This window comes from Vulpes lagopus, chromosome 4 (genome assembly GCF_018345385.1).
Source record: "Vulpes lagopus strain Blue_001 chromosome 4, ASM1834538v1, whole genome shotgun sequence".
NCBI lineage: Eukaryota > Metazoa > Chordata > Mammalia > Carnivora > Canidae > Vulpes > Vulpes lagopus.
In genome coordinates this window covers 145,422,052-145,445,584 of record NC_054827.1, presented here as the reverse complement: position 1 = coordinate 145,445,584, position 23,533 = coordinate 145,422,052, and the positions used below count along the sequence as shown (strand labels likewise).

Here is a 23,533-nt window from a genome sequence, read left to right as displayed (position 1 = left end):
GACACGTGCCTCCCTTTGTACCTAAGAGTACCGGAGGCTTACGGGGAGGAGCGCCTGTAAAGACGAGCGGGGAGGCAGCTGGGGCAGGGGGAGCCGTCAGACTGCGATGCCGACCCCACCAAGTCGAGCCAGCCCCGTGAGGGGCTCTGAAGCAGAGACAGCCCGTTCGAGGGATCCTTCAGGCCCCGGTACCAGGCCTGGCACCACGCTGCCGTGCTCGGAAATTGACCAAGGGGGTGACTTTGGCTCAAAAACTGAGGTTTGAGCTAAACTTGAAGGAGCTCAGGGCAGGGAGGCGGTCAGCGAAGCACATGCTCCCTGCAGCTGGGTAGCAAGTCCTCTCTGGAAGGGGGGTCCGAGCGGTGCCTCTGTGTCTGCCATAACTAATAGGAATTTGGGAGCTCTGTTCTAAAACTGGTGGAAAACTGCAGAATAGCTCCAATCAGACATGATGGGATTTCATATATATATATATAAATATTTAGCAGTGCCCACGGAATCATTCCTACAACAAATATTTGAGCATCTGACACGTGCCAGGGGCTCTCGAGGTGCTTGGGATACATGAGTGGACAAAACAAAGATCCTGCTCTAGTGGAGCCCACGCTCTAGCCAAAGGGAAAGAGACAAACAGGACACAATAAATATGTGAACTTTGTAGTGTGCCGGACCTCTGCTCCTTGTGTGTGGCCCGAGGGATCAGTATCACGTCGGGGCTTGCTAGAAATGCTGGCTTCACCCCAGACCTACTGATTTCAAATCTACATTTTAACAAGAACCTCAGGAGATTTTAAGGACGGTAAAACTGAGGCTTTGTTCTTGGTTTTAAGACGATATTTAGATGCTGTTACAGTGGCGGAGATAACCAGAGTATTAAAAAGGAATAGTGTGGGGGCATCTGCCTTTGGCTTAGGTCATGATCTCAGGGTCCTGGGATCGAGCCCCAGGCTGGGCTCCCTGCTCTCTCAAATAAATAGTCTTTTAAAAAAATAAATAAAAATTAAAAAAAATTAAAAGGATAATCTAGGTAGACATCACTGAAAAGGAAAATTTTGATTAAAAACACGAAGCCGGGGAGGCCTTTAGCCAAGGATCTGGGCTGGGGTGTTCCCGGTGGGTGGACGGGGCATAGATGTCTGGAACCAAGGCTCTGAGGCAACACGCACCCATAGCGTTTGAGGAACAGCAAGATGGCCAGTTCGGCTGGAGCAGAGGGAGGAGACAAAGGTAAAGAGTAGGAAGAAGGGCCAGAAAGGTAAGGGAGGCAGGGGTCGGATGGCCACATGCTGTTGAACTTTGGAGACAGCAAGGACTCTGGCTTATGCCCAGTAGCATGAGTATACTGGGTGTACTCACACCGCAAGAATCTGAGCAGACAGCTGATAGGATCCATGTCTTAAAAGGATCCCCCTGGATATTATATTCTCAATAGATTACAAAGGGGCATGGAGAGAAGACACGGTGGCGTACTGTCTCCCTCTTTAATGGCAGGAGGATGCAGAGAGGGGGCGTACTGCAATAATCCAGGCGGGAAACACTGACAGTTCAGGTGGGGCTGCTAGCAGAGGAGAAGGTGAGTAGTGGTTTGATTCTGGATAATTTTTTAAAGGTAGATCCGATATGATTTTTTTGATGGGTAAGACACAGAATGTTAGAAAGAGAGGAACAGAAGAGAACTCCACGGTTTTTGGACTAAGTAATTGAAAGAACAGAAACATATTCGACTGAGAAGGGGAAGGCTGCGGGTAGCCTCAGACCTGTACATATTCACAGGTTTTCTGGGGAAAAGACATATTCACAGGTTTTCTGGGGAAAAGATCAAGGGATCGCCCTCAGCATGAGGAAGATGAAGGTTCAACAGACGGAAACCCAAGAAGTGATCGACAGTTTCTTACAATTGCAGAATTGAGGAAAGAGGTCTACTAAAAGATGTAAATTTGGGAGTCATTAGTCATTCTACTGAATGTGTAGAGTCATCTAAGAATAGGGCTGAATATGATGAACTGCTCTGCTCACTGGTCTGCTGGCTACACCAAAAACTTTGGTCCGATAATACAACCGATGTGAAGTCACTGTGCCAGGAACTATTTATGTACGACTCTCCTGAGCTGTGATCTGAGTTCGGGTGCATAAAATAGCAAATCATCTTTACTGTTTCGTAAAAACAATTCTCAAGTGTAAAGGCAAAACAAAAAGGAACTCATAGAAACCAAAATAGAAAAATTCTGAAAGTAAAAAAAAAGATCTAAAATCAACTACACACTTGACGGGATGAGCACTGGGTGTTATTCTCTATGTTGGCAAATTGAACACCAATAAAAAATAAATTTATTATTAAAAAAAAGATTTAAAAACCAAAAAAATAAATAAATAAAAAATAAATAAATAAAATTAAATCAACTACATACTTTTTAATTTCTACTGGAGAATGGACAAAATTCATTGATGATTCCCCTTCAAAAAAGTTCTACTAAACCAACTAGAAAATGAGTATCTTTCCATTTAAATCTAGTACAAATGAGCTTCATGTACAGCATCATAGCAGTTATTAACAGGAAGTTCTATACCAGGCACTGATTAAATCTTTACATATATTATCATCTCATTCAATCCTCAATCCTGTAAGATTGTACCCATTTCACACATGACGGGGCCTATAGTCAGAGGTTAAATATGTGAGCTCACATGGTTATTAATAAGTTCCCGTGCAGAGATCCAGTTCCAAATCAAATGAGAACTACCTGCAAAATTCAAACAGCACAATTTAAAAATAAAATCTGAAGAAGGCAGTAATACTATTTTATTTTCAAATAAACAAAAAAGTGTTTTAGAAAAGATTAAATAATTCTATGCATCCAACTTTCTATAGTCAATAGATCCCTTGCAAAAGGTTGTTGGAATGTCATCTTCCTTTTTAAAAAAACAGCAACAAACTAGCCCCCAACCCCATGACTCATGATTCCCACTGTAAACAGGACTTCTCTTGCTGATTGGTACTGATGATTGAATCCAAAAATGAGCAATAATTTGACGTTCATTATCTGTACTTTCAGATTTTTATCTGCAGCAATGATTAGGTAAAATAATGTAATGCACTGTCAATGATTTATTAAAAATTTATTTCATGTAATAAATTATATAATTCACTTTTATTTTTAAACAGTCTACACCAAAAAATATTTTTTTGAAACATCTTTTTCTTTTGGTAAACGTACAGGGTAGCAGGCTGACATGAGCTTCAATTCTAGTAGGTAAAGTCCCCTCACAATTGTTACGGTGAAACATAGCTTGTCTTCACATTTCTCTAAAAGTTCCAAGTTGACATCACTTGATAAAAACAAGACCGTATAAACACTTTGAGATTTTTGCCTCAGGCCTTAGATTGAACTGAGTATTAGGTGGGATGTTATAAAGATCTATTCATTAGCCCTGAACTCATCACCTGACATGTGTACACACCATATGGCTGAAAGGAGAAGGAAAGCAAGAAGAAAGGCACAAGACTCAGTGGGGAGGTCTCACGCCTGTACATTAAGAGTGGCCATAAGGAACATATCATCAACACGATGTGACAGACAAGGCAAAGCTGCTTACAGGAATTTCTTTCTTAAGTGCTAATAGCATATTCACAGTTTTTACCAAATTATTCAGAGGGCACCACACTTCTGAAATGACCAAGCTTCTATGTACACAAGCTGGATTATTTCCTAGTTCCAAAATAAAGTCAACCTCACGAATGCAAGATATAACACAACCACCTAAGGGCTTGGGAGAAATTAGCACATCTTAGGAAATGGGAAGAAAAAACTCAAGTTTTAGGTGTACCAAACGTACATGCGTGCAAAAGTGCTACACGAGTGCTACACAAATGAGACTCACCAGTTTGCTGCTATTACTGTCAACTGTCAGCTGTTCTCCTCTTTGAAGGGACACAAGAATTTTACTCTCACGATGAGCTATTTCAAGATTTTTTTTTTTTTGAGCTATTTCAAGATTGAAGTAATCTCACCGGTTTAAAAAAAAAAAAAAAACTGTCTTTATTTCATTTAAATTTTCCTAAAGCCTCTCCTAAGCACATAGTCTACAAATGAAAACACAGCCTATAGCTTCGGCCTCGACAGAGTCATGATGCGGTGCTTACAGAAACAGAACCATAGGAAAGTTATGTGCTGGGGAGAAATATCAGTAGGAACTTAATTTATATTTAAATTTACCATCCTGTGTATCAAGTGCCTACTGGATGAACAGAACTGTATTCAACAATTCACATTCTATAACTTCATTCAACTAATACTTAAAGCTAAATAGAAAGATTTATAGTTGAACACTGGGCTCTTAAGGCTGGTATCACATATCATTCCCTGATAGAGAATTCATCAGCAGAGGACATAAGAGCCAAATTGAGAGCTGGATTTTAAAACACCTTTCCCTGCTGAGCGAATAAGTAACACATTGTGTAGTGACCTAAAGAATATTTTGTGTTATTCAATTTTCTTTTCTGGGAAGACTACCACAGTCCAATGACTTTAAAAACCAAACTCCAAAACTCTGCCTGAGAACCTTAATAAGGGCAGTCAGATCATAAAGATAGGTCATCTTAGTCCTGATCAGAAAAGGCATCAGGCCGTTGCTCCCCAGCCACCGTCGAAGGGTAACGAAGGCCAATTATGAGGTTTACTGGTTGGTACTAACAATTTAAAATAAATAATTGTATATACTTATTTATAGTTACATGTGGAAATGGACAAGAGTGAGCAAAAATGAGACTGGGGTAGGAGCGAAGGCAAGCCTGAGTATACAGGACCTATGGCACCTCTTCAAAAGCTCTTGTGAATTCTAGGACCTCAAGGTCAAATATAAACCAGCAGGAATAGAGCTGTTATTCCAAAACCTCTGAAAAGAAAGAACTAATAATAAAAACTGCAGCTGATTTTATGCACCAGGAATGAAATGTTACAACACATCTATCATTCACATGTGGGTTCATGTAATTTATCTTCAATTAGAATTATTATCTATTCAGCAGCTGAAGTCCAAGAACTGCTGATACACTGCAGATGAGAAAACATTTGCTGGTCTCTCGGCTCCGGCCTTCTCAAGCTAAATGATGATCACACAGTATAGATCACTTGTTCTAGAAAACCATCTTGGCTCATGTGTACAGTAAGCTGTGCCACCAGCACTTAACATTTCCAACATCGCTTCATTTCCTCTCGTAGACTCCAGAGGTATGGCTCGGACTCTTCAACTTTATTGGTTCTACAACTCAGTCCCAAATTCATATAAAAAAACCTCACATAACCTTTTAATCCAGGATTTACACCTCTGAAATGTGTTACTATAGCTATTAAAAAAAGATATCTAAAATATCGGAGCCCCAAAGATATAATAATTTCAGAGTAACCTTTACAATATTTATAATTAAGTACTTTATCTGAACAGTCTTGACTTCCAAGGTTGTCAGGTTAGCGTCAGTATTTTAACTTACACACTGATAGGAGTGGTATCTGTCGGAGCTCATGTTTAAGATGGTTAACATTACTAAATCAACAAAGAAAAACACAACCCAGAAACTGAGGTGGCATTCTCAACTGCAGCGTTTTCAAAAGCATGTTCAGCGGGATGTCAGTAAGTATTTAATTGGAAAAAAAGGGTTCCACCTTTGGTTAAGGCCATATTTAAGCTGGTTTCCAAGGTATCTCAGAGCCTTTAACATGCTGATAGGCAGGTTTACAAAGGCCCAAAATTATCTGCCTATGAAACACTTTATCCCCGTGAGCATCTCATTGGAATAACTGCTCCACCAAGGAGGTATGGAGAAATAGGACTTTGGCATTTTGGTGTACTCAAAAGCTTCACTAATTCCTCAGGCTTTGAGACATTAGTCTATTTCTCAAAAATAAACAACAAAAATTGTTATAGCCAGTAAGTCTGGAATATCAGACTAAGAATGTGAGCATGGGGATGGGGGAAGGGGTGGGCAGAGGGAAATACACCTGTTTATCCCATTACATCATTTTCACCTCCCTAGCAAAAATATGTTCAAAAATACTCAGGTTAACCACTCTTGATAATGGCTATGTACAACACAAAATGTCCAATATGCAAAGCCTGCTTCAAGCAAAAACAGTGGAATAAAGCTTTCACCTGCCCAAAGGGAAAAAGGCACAAATGCCCTAAGATCTCATGTTTAGAACTGGTAATCCTGGTTATCACTTAAGAATCTAACGCTATATAATTTGATAACATTTGTAGAGCTTTCTTCTTTGAAGCACTACTGAACAACTAAAGTTGCCGTGGAAAACTTTACTTGGGAAGTTTGTTTAGAGTAGTATGCCTCGACCTCAGTATTACTGAGATTTGGGGCTCTGCTCTGGGAAGTTTTCTGGTCCACTGCAGGATGTTGAACAGTAGTACCCCTGGCCTCCACCCCTAGATGTCAACAGCATTCCACAGGTTGTGACAACTAAAAATGTCCCTCCACGTTGCTTAGATATAAGCAAATCATCCCCAGTTGAGAACCACTGCTACTGAGTGAAAACTGAAGCTTACGCCTGGACTCTGCTTCCCTGGGGAAGTGTCCATTTCACAGGCAGACCATGACTTACACATATCAACATCTTGTAAATAGTAGAATTGGATCATTCTAAATTCTCTGTGACCAGAAACATAAGTAATTTGTGAATGGTATTATTAGGAGAAAGCATTTCAAAAAGAATTAGAAGTAATTTGACTGTCACATTAGTAAGAATTATCTGAATCATGTTTAATTGACAAATATTCTAACAATTAGAAAAAATCCTAATTGTATTTTAACTGTTAAGGGTCATAATGATTGAGGCAGTCTAAGAGTAAAAGAACCTAACAGTCCTCAATGGCTCGCTCAGCCCACATTCTATCCCTTGACCAAATATTCTCCGTGAAATTCTCAATTCCGAAACCTCAAGTCTTATCTTTAAACTGCTTATTTGCACTGCAGCCTCATCGCTTTTTTCAAATGATAAAAAAGAAACCTTTCAAATGTCAGGAAGAATTCTGGTATGTGTCAAAAAGCACATTATCTAGTTTTAAAGCCATTTCTTCAATATCCACATCTTCAGTTTTGTCATAATTGTCAACTCCAGATACGTTACTCTCCTTATTTTGTTCTTTTCTTACTGTCTTTAAACACTTGTCAAGTCTCTTGATGAACAAGTCCACATCCTGTGTCTTCATTCCAATGGCTGATGCAGCATTGAGGTAAGCGCAAGGGTAATTATTTGTATGTGACATAAAGCCTCGGAAAGTGTGGCCACTCACGGTTTGCACAGACCCAAGAGGCACAACCCTGAAAGGGAAAAGATTTAGCAATTTCATATGTCTGATGATGTTAACAGAATATCATGGATATCTGTGTTACTAAGCTTTATTTCTTCTGATTAAGAAGCTTAAAAACAGCCATAAATCATGACCTATGAAAACAGACTGTGGCAGCTTAAAAGAAAATGATACAATACACTACTATTCTACATAGAGGAGTACTGCCCAGAGATTACCATTTACGTATCTAACATTAAAGAGCTGTAACTTCCAGGAATCATAAATATCTTTGTACCTTCTTGAAAGAGAGAAAAAGAAAATTATTTCTGTTTTTGTACTAAGTATGGAATCTGACCTTCACATATACATACTTTAATGGAATACTGAAATTTCTAAGTCAAACCACCACCTTGACTAATTGCCGTGTATCACCTCAAATAACCAACAAACTAGAATTACACCTATCTGATCAGTGTGGTACAATGGAGGGTTTTAGAGCAAGGACCCAGGAAAAAAATCCCGTAACTGCTTACAGCAGGGGGGTGGTTAGCAATCAGTGATATTCGGCAGTGGTACATGCATTTTTTAAGTTTGATTTCATTGGCATACTTGATCATAAGCAGATTTCTAACAGTACTTTTAAAAAAAAAAAGTCAATTAAGATCAACCTTAACAAAAAGACAAATAGTGGCAACGCTACAAGCAAGGCCAAGAAAACCATTTTTGGAGCATCAAAACTATGCTGTATATGGATACAGTTCATCAAGGTAAAAGCTGAACTAATCTAAGCTTTTTTCTTTTAAAAAGTTGTCCTTTGATGTAAAATCTCTAATCTCTGGTAGTCAAAGAGAAAGTCTTTAATAAAGGCATGTAAAGAAGAGTACTTAGAGCAGGATATTTCTTTTCAAGTCATTTTTCTCTGACCTCATCAAATATAAAATGAAAAATGAAATTCATTTTTAAGCCATGTACATATAGGAGCAAAGAGTACATTTTTCAAAGGCAGTACTTAGACAATAATTGCATAACCTTTTTGGTTCAGGAAATGGGCTTTTCCTTAGAAATGTTTTCATCCAAATTTAGTAATGAAGATGACTTATTTCCAACACCACAATGTGACACCACTAAAGATTATCTAACAAAGGAAAATAAGGATAAGAATGCATATGGAGAGGTGCTGAAACTCTGTTTGCAGGTCCTATAACAACAGACAGGAGTCCCACCCTCCTGAGATGGTTTCCAGTGCAGGCCTTGCACAGGTGGGCCAGCACGGCCTTACAAACTCTCCACCTCACCCCTTCTTCACCCGTGACCGATTATCACATGGAGCTCAGCAGATATTTGGGGGACAACTGTTTGGGAAAAGTACTTTATTACAGTTACCTTGGAAAAGCCCCGTAAATCCAACCTCTTTTAGACAGACTTACCTGGCTCCAGAAACCTGTCTGGTAAAAAGCATCGAGCCAAGCTGAGTGATAGCTTTGTCTTGGTGTTCACCTCGTGTCTTAAGTGTCATAGCTGAAAAAGAAAAAAAAGGATCCCACTGTACCTTGGTTCACCAGCACAAAATCACTCAAAAAAAAAAAAAAAAAAAAAAAAAACCACCAAACACTTACTGATGGAGACTCCACTTTTGTGTGTGTTAAAATACACATAACATAAAATTTTACCATCTTAACCACTTTTAGGTGTACAGTCCATGATTAAACACATTCACACTGTTGTGCAACCATCGCCACTGTCCATCCCCATAACTCTTTCCATCTCACAAGATAAAAAGACTGTACCTATTCAACAATACCTCTCCATTCTTGCCCCCGTGCCCGGGCTCCCCACAGTCACCATTCTCTGTCTCTGTGGTTCTCACTACACTAAGTACCCCACACAAAAGGAATCATATATTTTTTGTAACTGGCTGGGGAAGTTACTTTTTATTCATTGTCAAATGGCATGATTTCATTTTAATGCACTTAATAAATTATAGTAAGCATCTGTTTGCATATCAGACAAAAATATGTTAATACAAAAGAACATACTAAGAGTCAGAACAGACTTTCCATTTCACCCTTATGGAGAGTGAACTTTCCAATTAAATAGAACAATGACACGATCAATACGGTAGTTTATTCAAATTCAATATTTGAATATTGTAAATATTCAATATTTCAAATATTCAGGAATATTTTCAGTATATATGTTAGACTAAGTAAGATCACCTTCTGCATATGCAAACAAAAATCTTACTGAGGTTATGTGGGTAAGCCATGTTCTCACCACCAATATTAGCTACCATTTCCTGAGGACTGATTTACCATACTAGATACTTTATAATCTCAACCATTCTTTTTTTTTTTTAAGATTTTATTTATTGAGAGGGGAGCAGGAACAGAGGGAGAGAGGGACAAGCAGACTCTGTGCGGAGAGGAGCTCAGAGTCCAATGTGGGGCTTGAACCCATGACCCTGAGATCACGACCTGAGCCAAAATCAAGAGTCAAATGCTTAACCGACTGAGCCACTCAGGCGCCCCTCAAACATTCTTTAACAATTGTGTATGAGGAATCATTCTCCCTATTTTATAGATAGGGGAATGGGGGTCAGAGGTTAGTACATTGCAGAATTGGGATTTAAATCATACCATATCATTTTCTACAACATCTATATACTTTATATACCAGCAAAGGACTAAGTGGGATGGGTTTTATTATACATCAGTGGCAAATGGTTTTCCACGGAAGCCTATTCCTGAAAAAGGCTTCAGTTACAAATGATTGATTCTTTAGTTTCCTCAGATATACATAACAAGTGAAACATGTTATTCTATGACTAGTCACAGAAGGGATAATTATGAAACCTAAAAGTTAAATGTATAAAAGTCAACATTCATATTATCTTGTTTAGTAGTCCTTATAATATAATATATGACAAAAATATATAGTCCTTATACAAAGGAAATAATCATAAATACAGATTACTCTAGTATAAAGACGCTCAGGAAAACAATCATAGCATTAAAAATAATAGAGATTTAATTTCTAACCTTATGATGTGTTAACTGGTAGAAATTTTAAAAAATTTTTATAGAGCTCTTCCTAGTGACTAAATGATTTTGGTTAGAAAGAATTAAAGTATCATTTTCTGTATATGCATTATAAAAACTTAGAGTGATTTAGATTCTTTTCAGTGTATACTTTTTATCTCAGAAATACACTAAAGCATTTCTAAAAGCTAGGCTTTTTCAATTTTCAAATTAATACTGTATTCAACTTAGAAATATCATTTTAACCAGAAAGAATTCATACTCTTTCTAGAAATACCAAGTCCCTGCTGGGAAAGGTTAAGCAGCACTGATTTTTATTTTTCTTAAGAAAAATATATTACCTAAAGATATGGGATTGTGAGGTGTATGCAACAGTCTTTCATTGTAGCTTTCTGACAGCTTCTTCAGTTGGCTGGACAAATATGAAAACATTTCCTGCAACAACAAAATGTCACATTTAAAGAAAATCAAATAAATGCTTATTGCAACTTACCAGATTAAATGAGACAAAATCTGTTTAGTGCGATGTCTATGCTATAAATTAACTCATCTATGTGCCCTAGGAGCAATTCTTTCCTTTGACACAATATAGTGAGATTCAAAGCCACCACAATTATTAGAAACCACAGGCTTTAGGTAAAGAAGGCAAAGGACCAGCATATTTCCTTCTTTGGGACTATTATGTATCTATCACAAATCTATCCTCTTTTTAGAACCTCCAGAGCCTCCACTCTAATCCAAGTGGCCATCAATCTGTTCCCTGGACCACAGCAATAGAATCTAAATGACTTCTCTGCCAACTTTCCTTGCCCCTCTATAGTCTGTTCTACATTCAGAGGCCATGAGTAGTCTTTGAAAAGCATAAATCAGATCATGTCCCTCCCAACGATGGACTCTCTTCTGTAAGTATTACAAAACCAAACTCTTACCTATAAGGCCCAAATGAACTAGGCCAGCCAAAGCCAACTGCGCAACAGTCATTCCCCCCACTTACTATAGTGCCGGCCACATCAGCCTCCTCTCCAACCACTGAACATGTCAAGCTCCTTCCAGTGTCAAAACCTTCATGCCTGCTTCCCCAAACTCAGTTCTCCCAGAATATTCCATGGGACCTACCGTTATGACTTCCCTATTAATGAACTCCTAATCTCCCTCCAACAACCACTCCCTAATTTTGGTTTCTTCACTATATGTATCAGAATCTGAAATTATCTCATTTACTTGCTTAAATGAATACTCCCTATAACTATCTACTCAAATGGGAAAACCTGAAAGCACGGACTTTGTGTTCTTCATTACTGTTTTCCAAACACCAAGAAAAATATGCCAGACTTTTAGCATGTAAGTGACTTAGGAAAAAGTAGTTTAAAATGCATTTCCTTTAAATTGCACAAATTCAAAATTAACAATTCCAACTCAAAAGAATATAAGCAACTAAAAATGAAAAACTGTATTCTTAGTCTTACTCTGGAAAATAATATAAATCTAATAATAGAAAATAAAAAATATTTTAGAAGTACAAAATTTCACATGTACATGTAAGTAGTTTAACAAAGTTTTAACAAAATACTGTAAATAAATATTAAATTGGAAACCGTTAGATAAAGTTATACTTTCTTCTAGTAAGCCCTTTATAAAGTGTTAAAATGAAAATCTGCCCAAATAAGTCTTTCTGAAGAAGTGTATCTGTACTGACCTCCTCCAGTCATAGTCAAAACACACAAACTCTAAGGATACACCATAGAGCCAAGGGCCAACAGAGTACCCAAGTAGAGACAGCAGGAAACAATACTTCTACTTCAAAGGCCACAAAAACTGCTTCAGTTTCTCTAAGGTAAAGGCTGGATAGTCTGATCCCACTAAATCTGTCTTTTATTAAATAAAGATTAAGAAGAGGAAAGTCCTACCAAGTTTGTTCATTATTAATGAGTCTACTCTTAAGATCCCAAGTATTTTTGCCCTTGTCAATATGGTATATTTTATACTCTGCCCTAAAAAATTTTAAACTAATAGTCATTCTTAAATTTTTAGGCTATTTTATAAGAACAATTCTCTCAGGAAGTCAGAATCACGAAATCTTAGGTCACTAAAATAAACCAATTTTTTTTTTATATTAGAAAAGTTAACATCCACACTTGCCACATCTAATGAAGCCACGAGGAAATGTTACTATTAGACGTAATAAGCCTTTCTCTTTCATTAAAAAAAAAATAGAGAGAGAAATATTTAAGGAGGCAAATGTTACCACCATTTGCAAATTGTAAAAAGCTATGTAGGCAAAAAAAAAAAAAAAAAAAAAAGCTATGTAGGCATCTGTTCTTAGACAAGTAGATTTCTTGGCCCCCCCCTCTTCAACTAATATTCTGATATTCACAGTATATCAGAAACAGTAAGATAATCAAGTGGAATGTAGAAATGAGTTTTTTTCTGGCAACTAGAACAATCTGTTATCTTTTAGTACTATATACCAGTGTTAAATGAACAGTAAAATTTCTGGGTTTCATTTATATATTTTCAACTACTATAAAGTAACTAGATCACTAATTTAAATGCTCTGTGTTGATTAAAAAAAGAAAAAGGCAGTAGCATGTTTTAACTTAGAGATTAACTACTGATTTTTCATCATCTGTTACACACCAAAGTCTTAATCTGCATGTCTGTCTGTCTAGTTCTTAGTCTCAAATTCAACTTCTCATAAGCAGAAACAAATCTGATAGAAAGAAAAAAAATGCCTTTTATGGATTCCTCCGTTTTCCACCGTAACAGTTACAGCAAAATACTTCTTTAAGCAGCAAGAACAAATTTAAAATATTATTCTATCTAGTATGGCTGCCACGGTCATCACTGATGTGGTCACACCTGGAAACTAAGAGAAGCCTGATGAGTAATTAATATGTACTTAATTTGTAGTTAGCTATTTCCCAAAAAAAGAGGAAATATTTCCTTAGTAACACCCCTAGAGGGTGCTTTTAAACTTATTGATGCACACATGGCTATTAAAAAACTCAGATTTTCCTAATACTCCATTTCTAATACTTTAACGAATCAGTTTTAACTGGTTCTACCAATCACTTCTTAATGCCACTAGAATTCAGCTTTAACTGCAGTCAAAATCTTTAGACTACAAACATTATACTAAGGTAACTGAATCTTACATATCACTAGCATGGGAGTAGTAAGACAAAAAAGAAAACATTTGTGAGTCAAGTTCACAGCCATCCGCAAATACTCAGTGTAAAGGGCTATGATACGTAATCCAATCAGCAAAGAAGCTGAAATGTCTTAATGCACAATATATGAATCCTACAATATCTGACAGCATAAGGTCCTAAATGCTCTCCTGTTAATATCACTACATTTAAAATATATCGTTTAGGAGACTGAACCACTATTTCCCACATACTACTTAGCTAAGCAGTTTTTTTCCTGATATATTAAAGGTACTACAAAACCTGCACTATTTTTTTGCCACAGTTAAATCTATAACTGACATTTATTATAAAATACTTCTGTAAAGGGAGAAATTTATAAGCACCCAAAGCAAATGTATATAGAAAGATCTTACTTAAAAGAAATGAAATATTATTGATTTTTCATGTCTTTTGTGCTGTATTTAACTTAATTTTAAAAGACTCTTCACTAGAGATAAACTGAACTGCATACCTGAATGCTAATGTCAGCTATATTTCTAGAATAAAAATACAAAACTTTACACCATAGTTCAAGATGTTAATGGAAGGGAAGTTAAATTATATTAAGCATTATCTTTCACATGGCCTTTCACAAATTGATTTGCAGTCGTAAAGCCCAACATTTAGCCTATCCCTCCCCATAACCCCCAAATGCGCATAATTCACTACATTTTAAGGGACAATGTCTTCTGTAATCATGCTTTTTGAAACATACTGTTTCACATTACAAGAGAAGATGAAAACAGAACTTCACAAATTATTATGTCTTACAGAGTTGGTAATAAATCAAAAGGGAAACATAATAAGTGCTCTAACGCCTCCGTAATACCATGAAAGGGCAGATGGACAACAGACTGTAGGTACAGATCCATGCACAGAGGTCCGTATGTGCAGATACCAGTACTAACTGCAATATGCTGCTCTGACTGTGGCCAGCTGAAAGGACCCGGGCATACTCAGCAGACCATGCATCTCAGGCTAAAGCACTGCTTTCAACAACTCTTCTGTCGAGGCCATTGCCAGGTCTGAAATGCAACACTTTTGAGATTCAACAACTCCTCTTTTAGGGCTGCAAATCTACTCATGTTTCCAAACCTAGCTTTGTTATAGGACAGTGTTTGAAGTCGTATGTCTGATGTTCTTCTAGAACTTAGCTGATCTTCCAAAGCCTCAGCTAACAAACGCTAGCCATTGAAGCAACCACCCACTGCCCTTGCTCTTCCACACTTGTCCAATTCAGGAGATACCTGCAACAATGAGTGATTATCTGCTTGCTCGGTTCAGCAAAGCACTCTTCTAAAAGGAAAGCTAAGCAGAATGATGGCCTTCTCTGGAAGCAAACAGAAGTGGGGAGAAACTTCTAAGACTGATCTTTCTTTTTTGCAGAGAGAAACTCACAGAAATAATGTCTTAAATGTTAACCCCTTTTCTTAAAGGCCTCTTCAGTTAAATTCCTGGTCATCTGTCCCCTCAGTGAAGCACATGCGTGGATCGTGGATCGGGAAGGGGCTGAGGGCAGGGGTTCAATGCACACACACAGTCCCACTCTCTCTGATCCTTTCACCCTTCAAAAAAGAAGGCTTGAGAAGGAATGGCTTCAAGCTGAGTTCTTGTCTGCCTCTACTGTGAAAAGATAAAGCCCTTTCTGAAGAGATATACTAGATGAAATAACCTCTAAAAATATCATTGTGGTGAATAAGGGCACGGAATAAAAAAAAATCCTAAGTTTTCTTTTAACACTCCTTTTTTAGTACGCAATAACACCGATAATATAAAAAGGAGCTCTCAGTGATGGTATATAAATAGCTCTGGCTGAAGCAAAATAGCTTTACCTCAGCTTCTCCAGAACTGAACCGATAAACTATCACGATTAAATTTTCACAGTTCAAAAGCAAGTCCATTTAAACAAAAGAGGCCCTTACTTCTGCAACAAATCCAATAAAAAAACAATATTTATGCTACATATATGCAATTATGGCTTATGGCAGACATCCACATTTTTCAGTGAAAAGATTTGCCTGTTGAATGAAGTTGTTAAAGAGCAAACTTTTATTCACTTAAAATGACAGAGTTCTCAAAGGAGCATTTTAATGCTTTGAAGATTACTTACTTCAGGTAGTCTCTGTTCTAAGTACATTCTATACAAAGAATTTTAAATAAAACCTATTAATATATTAGAGCCTTTGGGGTTTTACATACCTCCAGTAGCTAAGAATAAAGGGTCACAAGATCATCATTTTTATGGGTCCAATGCCTGGTACAGAGCGGGAAACCACTCCCTCAATGCTGGATGAGTGATTGGAAGCAGTAAGAGAGTGGTTAAGACATAAAGCACAGAGGCTTTAGAATCACACAGATCTGGGTTTCAGTAGCAGTTCTGGCACTTTTTTGTGCTCTTTGAATAAGTACTTAACTTCTCTGAGCCTCAATTTCATCTATAAAATGGGGATAATATCTTCCTCACAAACTTGCTTTAAGTAGTACATGAAATAATGAATAAGTAAACCTAACAGAGTTCTTGGCACAGAGTAAACATTCATAAAAATGCTAAAACTTTCCACCCATCTACTTTTCCCTCCTAAAATAATTTTCAGGTTAAAATAGCTAACATTAGTGGGACACCTGTGTGGCACATTCAGTTGAGCATCCAACTCTTGGTTTTGGCTCAGGTCATGATCTTGGGGTCATGAGAGCAAGCTCCATGTAGGGCTCTGCACTCAGTGTTGAAGTCTGTCAAGATTCTCCCTCCTACTTCTTCTGCCCTTCCACCCCACATTCGTGTTTTCTCTCTCTCAAATAAATATTTACCAAAAAAATAACTAAAAAATAATAATATAAGTAACATTAGCTGACAGGACTCTTTACAGACACATGCTAATACCCTGTAGCTATATCCCATACTTGTCCTGTCCCTGTGTATTCCACTCTACTCCATCTAGATAAAAGGAAATGAACAAAGTTCTGAATGTTACAAAGAGAAGTAACCTCCTGACATCTGAGATAGTCATTCAATTCATAGATATCACTAGAACTTAAAATGCCCTATAAGATATTTATATAATGACTAACAAAGAACAAAGTCCCAATGAGAAGTAGAGCTGGGCTACCTGCTGGATCTATTTACCAGTTAAGCTACATATTCCTATAGGTCATTCTCAAAGCTGGTAGATTTTCTTTTTCATGCAAAATGTACACATGTATGAGTGTTTGGAATTATCTTGAAGTAGCTGAAAATTTTAAAGTCAAACTATAAATGTCAAAAGTCAGAAGAACCATGGCATCGCAGAAATTCTTAGATTCCAAAAAGATGACAGAGTACCCCTACAATCAACAATTCCAAAATCCTAAGATTAAGAAATTAATTTGAAAGTGGAGTACCTGCTAAAGAGGAAGACCTATTCCCAGAAATACAGGACCTGTTACACATAACAGGTCATCACCATTTTAACTCACTCCTTTTCACAAATTTGCAACTATATCCATATAGAGAAATACTTCCATGAGAACACCTAATTATAATGTCAAAAAGTTAATTTGCAGGACACCTGCGTGGCTCAGTGGTTGAGCGTCTGATTTCGGGTCAGGTGGTGACCCTGGGGTCCGGGGATTGAGTCCCTCATCAGGCTCCACACAGCGAGCCTGCTTCTCCTGCCTATGCCTCTCTCTGTGTCTCTCATGAATAAATAAATAAAATCTTTTAAAAAATTGATTTACTTTCTAATTTTCCAGAAAGATATTTATTCTGTGTAAAACATGAGATGATTAAACAAAACTAAACCTAGGTGTTCCCAAATCCCTTCCATTGATTCATTCAACAAACATCTGATCAGCACCTAATATATCAAGCAAAGGATACGAAGAACAGAGAGGGATGAATGTAAACTCCGAGGGAGACATGAGTCTCCCAAACTACCTTATAATCAAAGACCAAGTTTCAATTTAGACACTTGATGGGGATTTGGGGCGGAGGCGGGGGGGAATGCACTCAGATCAGCTTAATTATTAGTTATCATATACAGTTTCAATTCAAGAACAGAAACAGGAAATATAAAATAGTACATTTACCTGATATAATAACAACAGCATAAAAAAGTTTTAAAGTTTCTATCTACATTATAAAGAGTAATCTTTAAATGTCTAACTTAAAACTTTATGTAATAATTTTATCAGAGCTATTATAAATTCCAAAAATGAATTTTTAGCCAAATCTGCAGAGGAATCATTATAAGGTAAAGAGCAACAATATAAGAAAAGACTATAACTAGGATAACAGAAAAGATCAGAAATAAAGAGATAACTAACAAGTTATATCATTAAGCTTTGATATTTGGGATGCTCATGCAGTCCATCCCAAACTCCGTAAGATTTTATCTACCTATGAACTAAAATGCTAGGACATTGTTGTGTTTCTTCTCCAAATTTCTATTATAGATACAAGTGACCTGTGTGCCCCCCAAACAATGGGTTTCAAACTAGGATGTGCATCAGATTCATCAGGGAAGTTTGTTAAAAATGCTGTTTTTTGAGCCCCATTCCAGACTTACTGAATCTGAATTTATCCTAAAGGAAAGCCAATTTTATGAAGTGATCCAGAACAAACTCTCCAATAACTGGCACAATACTTTTCTTTCTAGACTCAGTCTAAAGTACCCTTTAAGAGTTTTTACAGTTATTTTAGTCATCCACTCTAGTTTATGATGACACCATAGATGTCTAATAAATGTACGAGTTGTACTTTTGTAGAACAGATGTCTCTTCCTCGGGGAGGCCCTCCCCAACCCTGCCAGAACTGGGTTAGGTGCCCCAGCTGGGTTAGGTGACACATGCTCTCATACCTTCTGCTTGTCCTTTCATAATGCCAGACAGATTTATAATAGTGTATTTAATATCTAGATTTCCCCCGACTATAATTTCCATGATGGTAAAGACTATGTAATATGTAAGTCTCATTTGTGAATGAGGGCCTAAGCATAAATATCTCTTTGCCCGAATAAATGAATGAGCAGGGTCCAATACAGACTATAAAGAATCGTGATGGCAGGCTAAGGAATATGGACTTTGTCTTGCAGGCAACCAGAACCCAAAGCAGAATAACCTGAAGAACTTTAAAATATTAGTCTGGTACTAGTCTAGAACATAGCAAATTAGAGAAGAGTAAAATTGGGGATCAGGAGACCTGGTAAATGACTAACGATCCAGGTGTGATGTGGTAAGAGCTTGAGCTAAGGGGTTGTGGCAGTGGAAGTGGAAAGGAGGAATTGAATGCTGGTAAACATTATGAAGGACTCAAGGGTATAAGAGGAATCAAAAAGCATCAGTGTTAGAAATCTAATTTAAAACAGAAAAGGGGGTAGCCCAGGTGGCTCAGTGGTTTAGCGCCACCTTCAGCCCAGGGCCTGATCCTGGGGACCCGGGATGGAGTCCCACGTCGGGCTCCCTGCATGGAGCCTGCTTCTCCCTCTGCCTGTGTCTCTGCCTCGATCTCTCTCTCTCTCTCTCTCTCTCTGTCTCTCATGAATAAATAAATAAAATCTTTAAAAAAATAAATAAAACAGAAAAGGGAATTTGTTGGTTCATCTCACAGCCAAGTCTACAAGCAGGCACGGCTGGATCCAGAGACACAAATGACTCTTAGTTTCATTTTCCCTCTCATATTCTCAATTCCCAAGAAGACTCTTGGCATGGCTAGAAACATGGTAGCTGAGTATTAAAATTATCTCCTTACAGTTTACTATCTGCGAAACAGCAAACCCTCTCTCTCTCTAAAGGATCTATCACACCTGCTGGAAGGAATCTACTGTCGCATGCCCACCTGTGAACCACGTAAGCCAGATCATATGCCCACCACTCTGAAAAGACAGTAAGAAGGGATGCTGTGATTGACAGTCTCAGTAGGATTGCCTGGTGTCAGGAAGGGGCAGTTCTCAACCAACAGATTCCACACAAGTAAACACCTTATATCCTTTCTAAAATATAATTGAGTTTTGGTCAGAATCACCAAATTCATTCATTGTTTTTGCCTCCTCTGGACATTAGTAGACCTAAGTCTTCATATTGATAGCTATATAAGACAACTACATAGCTACCAGGCTAGACTATTTATCCATGTAAGAAAAAAGCAGTAGAGTTTAAGGTTAAGATAGAGGATCAAAGGCCCAATTGCCTAGCTTTAAACCCATGTCCCACAATTTACTTCACACATGTTACTTTTCTGTCCTTCCATTTCCTGTAAAAACGAGGTAATGGGAACACCTCACAAAAAAATCTGTGAGTTCAAATATCTTTTCCATAGTGAAACAACCAGTTACAGGAGAGTTAAGGCCCACGGACATCTAACACAACTAAACTCTCATATAAACAATATAAACATAAGAGTTTTGCTCATCTACAAACAGGCTTCCTCTGTCATATGGAAAGGGTTCCTTGGAAGATTTATTGAGGCCTTCTCTTAGCTAAAACAATCTATGACCATGATGATTATTTCTGGGAGTTTATGAAACTGGCGTTTTATTCTAGTCATTTGAAAATCTTTGTTAGGTTTATTGAGGTATAATTTCAGAGGCCTAGTTTTTAGGGGTCCACTTCTATGAGTTTGGACAAACATACACAGCTACAAAACCACCCCCACTATCAGGATACAAACCATTTCCTATCCCATGAGCCCTCTCCCTCAACTCATAACTCTGACAACTTCTCTCTGTCCTATGTTTTGCCTTTTCCAGAATAGCATATATATGAAACCATATAATATGTAGCCCTTAGAGTCTGGCTTATTTCATTTAGTATAATGCATTTGAGAGCCATTATTTTGTTGCTTATATCAGTCATTTGTTCCTTTTTATTGCTGAGTATGTATGTACCACAGTTTGTTTATACACCAGATGATGGACATTTGAGTTGTTTCCAGGGTTTGGCAATTATGAATAAAATCTCTATAAACATTCATGTATAGGTTTTTGTAGAGACATAAATTTTCATTTCCCTTGAGTAAATAGCTAGGAGCAGGATGGCTAGTTTATACGGTGAGCATATGCTTAACTTTCTAAAAAACTGCAAAAGTGTTTTTCCAAAGTTACTGTACCATTTGTGTTCTTGCCAGCCATGTCTGAGAGTTCTCTACTTGCTTGAGATCTTTGCCAGCATTTAGTCTGATCAGTTTTCTTTATATTAGCCCTTCTACTAGGCGTGAAGTGGTATCTCGCTGGTTTTCTTTCTTTTTTTTTTTTTTTATCTCGCTGGTTTTCACATGCATTTCCTAAAGACTGATGTTGGGTCTCTTTTCCTGCATCATGTAAATCTTAAGAGATGTCCCCATAATACTAAGTAAACAATTATCTTCCTATGGACTAAACTGGTGAGGGGAGAGAGGTGGCTAGAGGAAAACAGGGAACAAAATTTTTCAACTTCTATTGCATATGCATAAGGCTATTGAGAGGCTCTATCAGATAATACATATAACATATCTTAAAATATGGAAAGTACTATTATAAATCTAAAGGACTATAATTGCTACTGAATGTTAGAAACCTACATAGATGCAAAAACTGTAACAGCAGCCTCTGGCTCTCCCAGATGGGAGATGAATAAAACATTTTAGTTTGACCCAGACCCACCCTGCCAACACTGTCTCTGTCTACAGTTTTGGAGTTGTCCCGAATTAATTAAGCCACTTTCAGTGTTGCAGATGAAGTCCAGTTTTCAAGCAAAAATGTCACTTTTCTTTCACAGCCAACATAACCAATGCGTTCAGCATTCCAGTAATGGCAAGGGATGAATTATCTTAGAATGAGAAGCTGGCCAGATTCTGACCTGGTTCTTCTCCTCTGACTGACATCTCACACCTATACAAGTCTTCAGACATCCAAGAACTAAAAAGAAAAAACTTATTCATTTGTCTTTCAAAACCTTCTATTTGAATATCTTGAAGTGATAAATAAACTGAATTTTAGTAAACTAATAGGAATCTCTGATGTAGAAATTTCACAATAAAAAACAAAAGCAAACTCACCTGTCCAAGATCCCTCACAACATCTGAACGCACAGGAAACAACGACACCTGAAAACCACCTGGCACAGGATTCCATTCAAAGTAGATCCCATAGGACCACACTAGCTAGCTATATTCTCAAAGTGACAAGCCAAAAAGCAAAAACACCAATAATTTGGAATAAGTTTAGTCAAGGGTACCATTTAACACCTAAAAGGAAAGCTTACCTTTCTTTCTTTCAATAGCTTTTTATAGCCATTTGATCCAAGTGATAATAAAGTAATAAGGACATCTAAAGAAGGTGAAGCTGAAGCTCTTCCTGAAATAAGATAAACAAGTTACATTCAGGAAGGGGGAAAACCCTTTAGAAATTAAGATTTATTATAGTAGCCTGGGTACAAATGGATTTTTGTTGTTACTTTTTCTGAAGAGCAACTGATTTATTTACCTGGATACATCTTGCTGATTTCCTGAATGAAGGAATCATTAAAGCCAGCAATTATAGCACCACCTACTGGAACCATAAAATTTTTGTCCAAGCTCTGAACGAAAGCATCTATTCGGCCAACCCGAGCCCCCTGGAATGAAATACACGGAGTATTACATACTGGCTTGTAGGAAAAGAAACGACAACTGCTATTAAGAAATAAATACCATTAGACAATGCATGAAAAGTCAGAAATAGAGCAACTATTCTTATTTTCTTTGTAACAGTGCCAACAAAGGATTTTTAAGCATGAAAATGAGTTTTTAATGTTGCTCCTTTTAGGTGAAAGAGCACTTTATAGTCTACAACCTGCTTTCATACAAAAAAAATCATTACATCCTCACAACCACCTTGGGAGGAAGGCAGAGTTTCAGTATTATTCCACGTGGGAACTCAGCTTTCCATCTTAAAGTTGGCTAAGAGTAGAATCCTCCCATACCTCTCATCCTGTCTCATCTGTGATCTTCTATTTACAACAAAGGCCAACAGTGGGTCCTGCAACTATTAAGTAATTTTAAACACACTCTGAGCTCAAGAGTGGCCACCATAATCTCACGTAGCTTACCCGTGTTGCCAATGAGTTAACACATTTAAGTACTTCTCTTTGATGCTTAATCTACTACTTGCATGACTAAGCAACAGCTCTGCTCCTACCACCACTCAGATAGCAAAAGAGAAAAAAATTTATTTTTAACAGCAACTAATGGAAATTTTTTTTTTTTGTATACTCTTGGCAATGTTTCTACATAACTCATGTTTCCTAATGTTATAATCTTAGATGATCTCATTCCACTGCAAATGAACTTCAAGTGAAAATCTAATATTCTGGTGAAAAAATGAATACTTACTTCCTAGAAACGTAAAAACTAAGTTCTAGTCCCCATCCAATGTAGTCTGTGACCTTCTATCTAATGTGCTTCAATTTTCTCCTCTTAAAAATAGAGATACTATCTAAATTTCAACTAAGATAGTTTTTTTCTTTATCTGTAGCGACAGATTTTTCAATCTGTATTCACAATCTACATTCCTATTAATATTATAACCACATATGACCTTCATCTTCACACTTTCCCTCCACAGCCATATCTCAGGGAGAATAGAAGGAGCAGATAGCCAGCCTAATCTAAGAGACCAGATCCAGGCAATAGGTAGAAACACAAAAGCAGGAAAGGGAAGCAGACTACTTTGGAAGCTACTGCATGATTGTTTAAATCTTAACCTTTCCCTGTTACTTTTCTAATTTCCTCATAAACTATGATCAAAGAAAATCTCACCATATCACAGGAAAACAGAAAGAAGCATATAGAGACTAAGAGAACCATATAAGACTAATAGAATAAATAACTAAACAGCACACAAAGTAGTAGAACATAAAAATAAAGAAGAATACTCAGAGTTGTCTTTTATTAACATTTAAGTACTGTCCAGAGCTTCCTAAGAGAAATGTGAGCCTAAATCAGGAGCAGGAGTATTAAGAGAACGATCACTGCGAGACTTTGCTAGAACCCTTTCATCACTAACACACAGAAAG

General features: G+C 37.3%; 1 protein-coding gene across 3 annotated transcripts in view; it reads right to left on the bottom strand.

Moving 5' to 3' along the window:
- Positions 1-3,098: 3,098 nt before the first annotated feature.
- SEPSECS (Sep (O-phosphoserine) tRNA:Sec (selenocysteine) tRNA synthase) overlaps positions 3,099-23,533 on the bottom strand; it is a 62,860-nt gene continuing 42,425 nt past the window's right edge. For all 3 annotated transcript variants that reach the window (XM_041752484.1, XM_041752483.1, XM_041752486.1), the window contains exons 7-11: positions 21,964-22,093; positions 21,743-21,834; positions 10,679-10,772; positions 8,727-8,817; positions 3,099-7,327 (exon numbers count right to left, since the gene is read on the bottom strand). In XM_041752484.1, the coding sequence (XP_041608418.1) occupies positions 7,024-7,327; positions 8,727-8,817; positions 10,679-10,772; positions 21,743-21,834; positions 21,964-22,093 (711 nt within the window). In that variant the 3' untranslated portion in view covers positions 3,099-7,023. The remainder of the gene's footprint in view (positions 7,328-8,726; positions 8,818-10,678; positions 10,773-21,742; positions 21,835-21,963; positions 22,094-23,533) is intronic.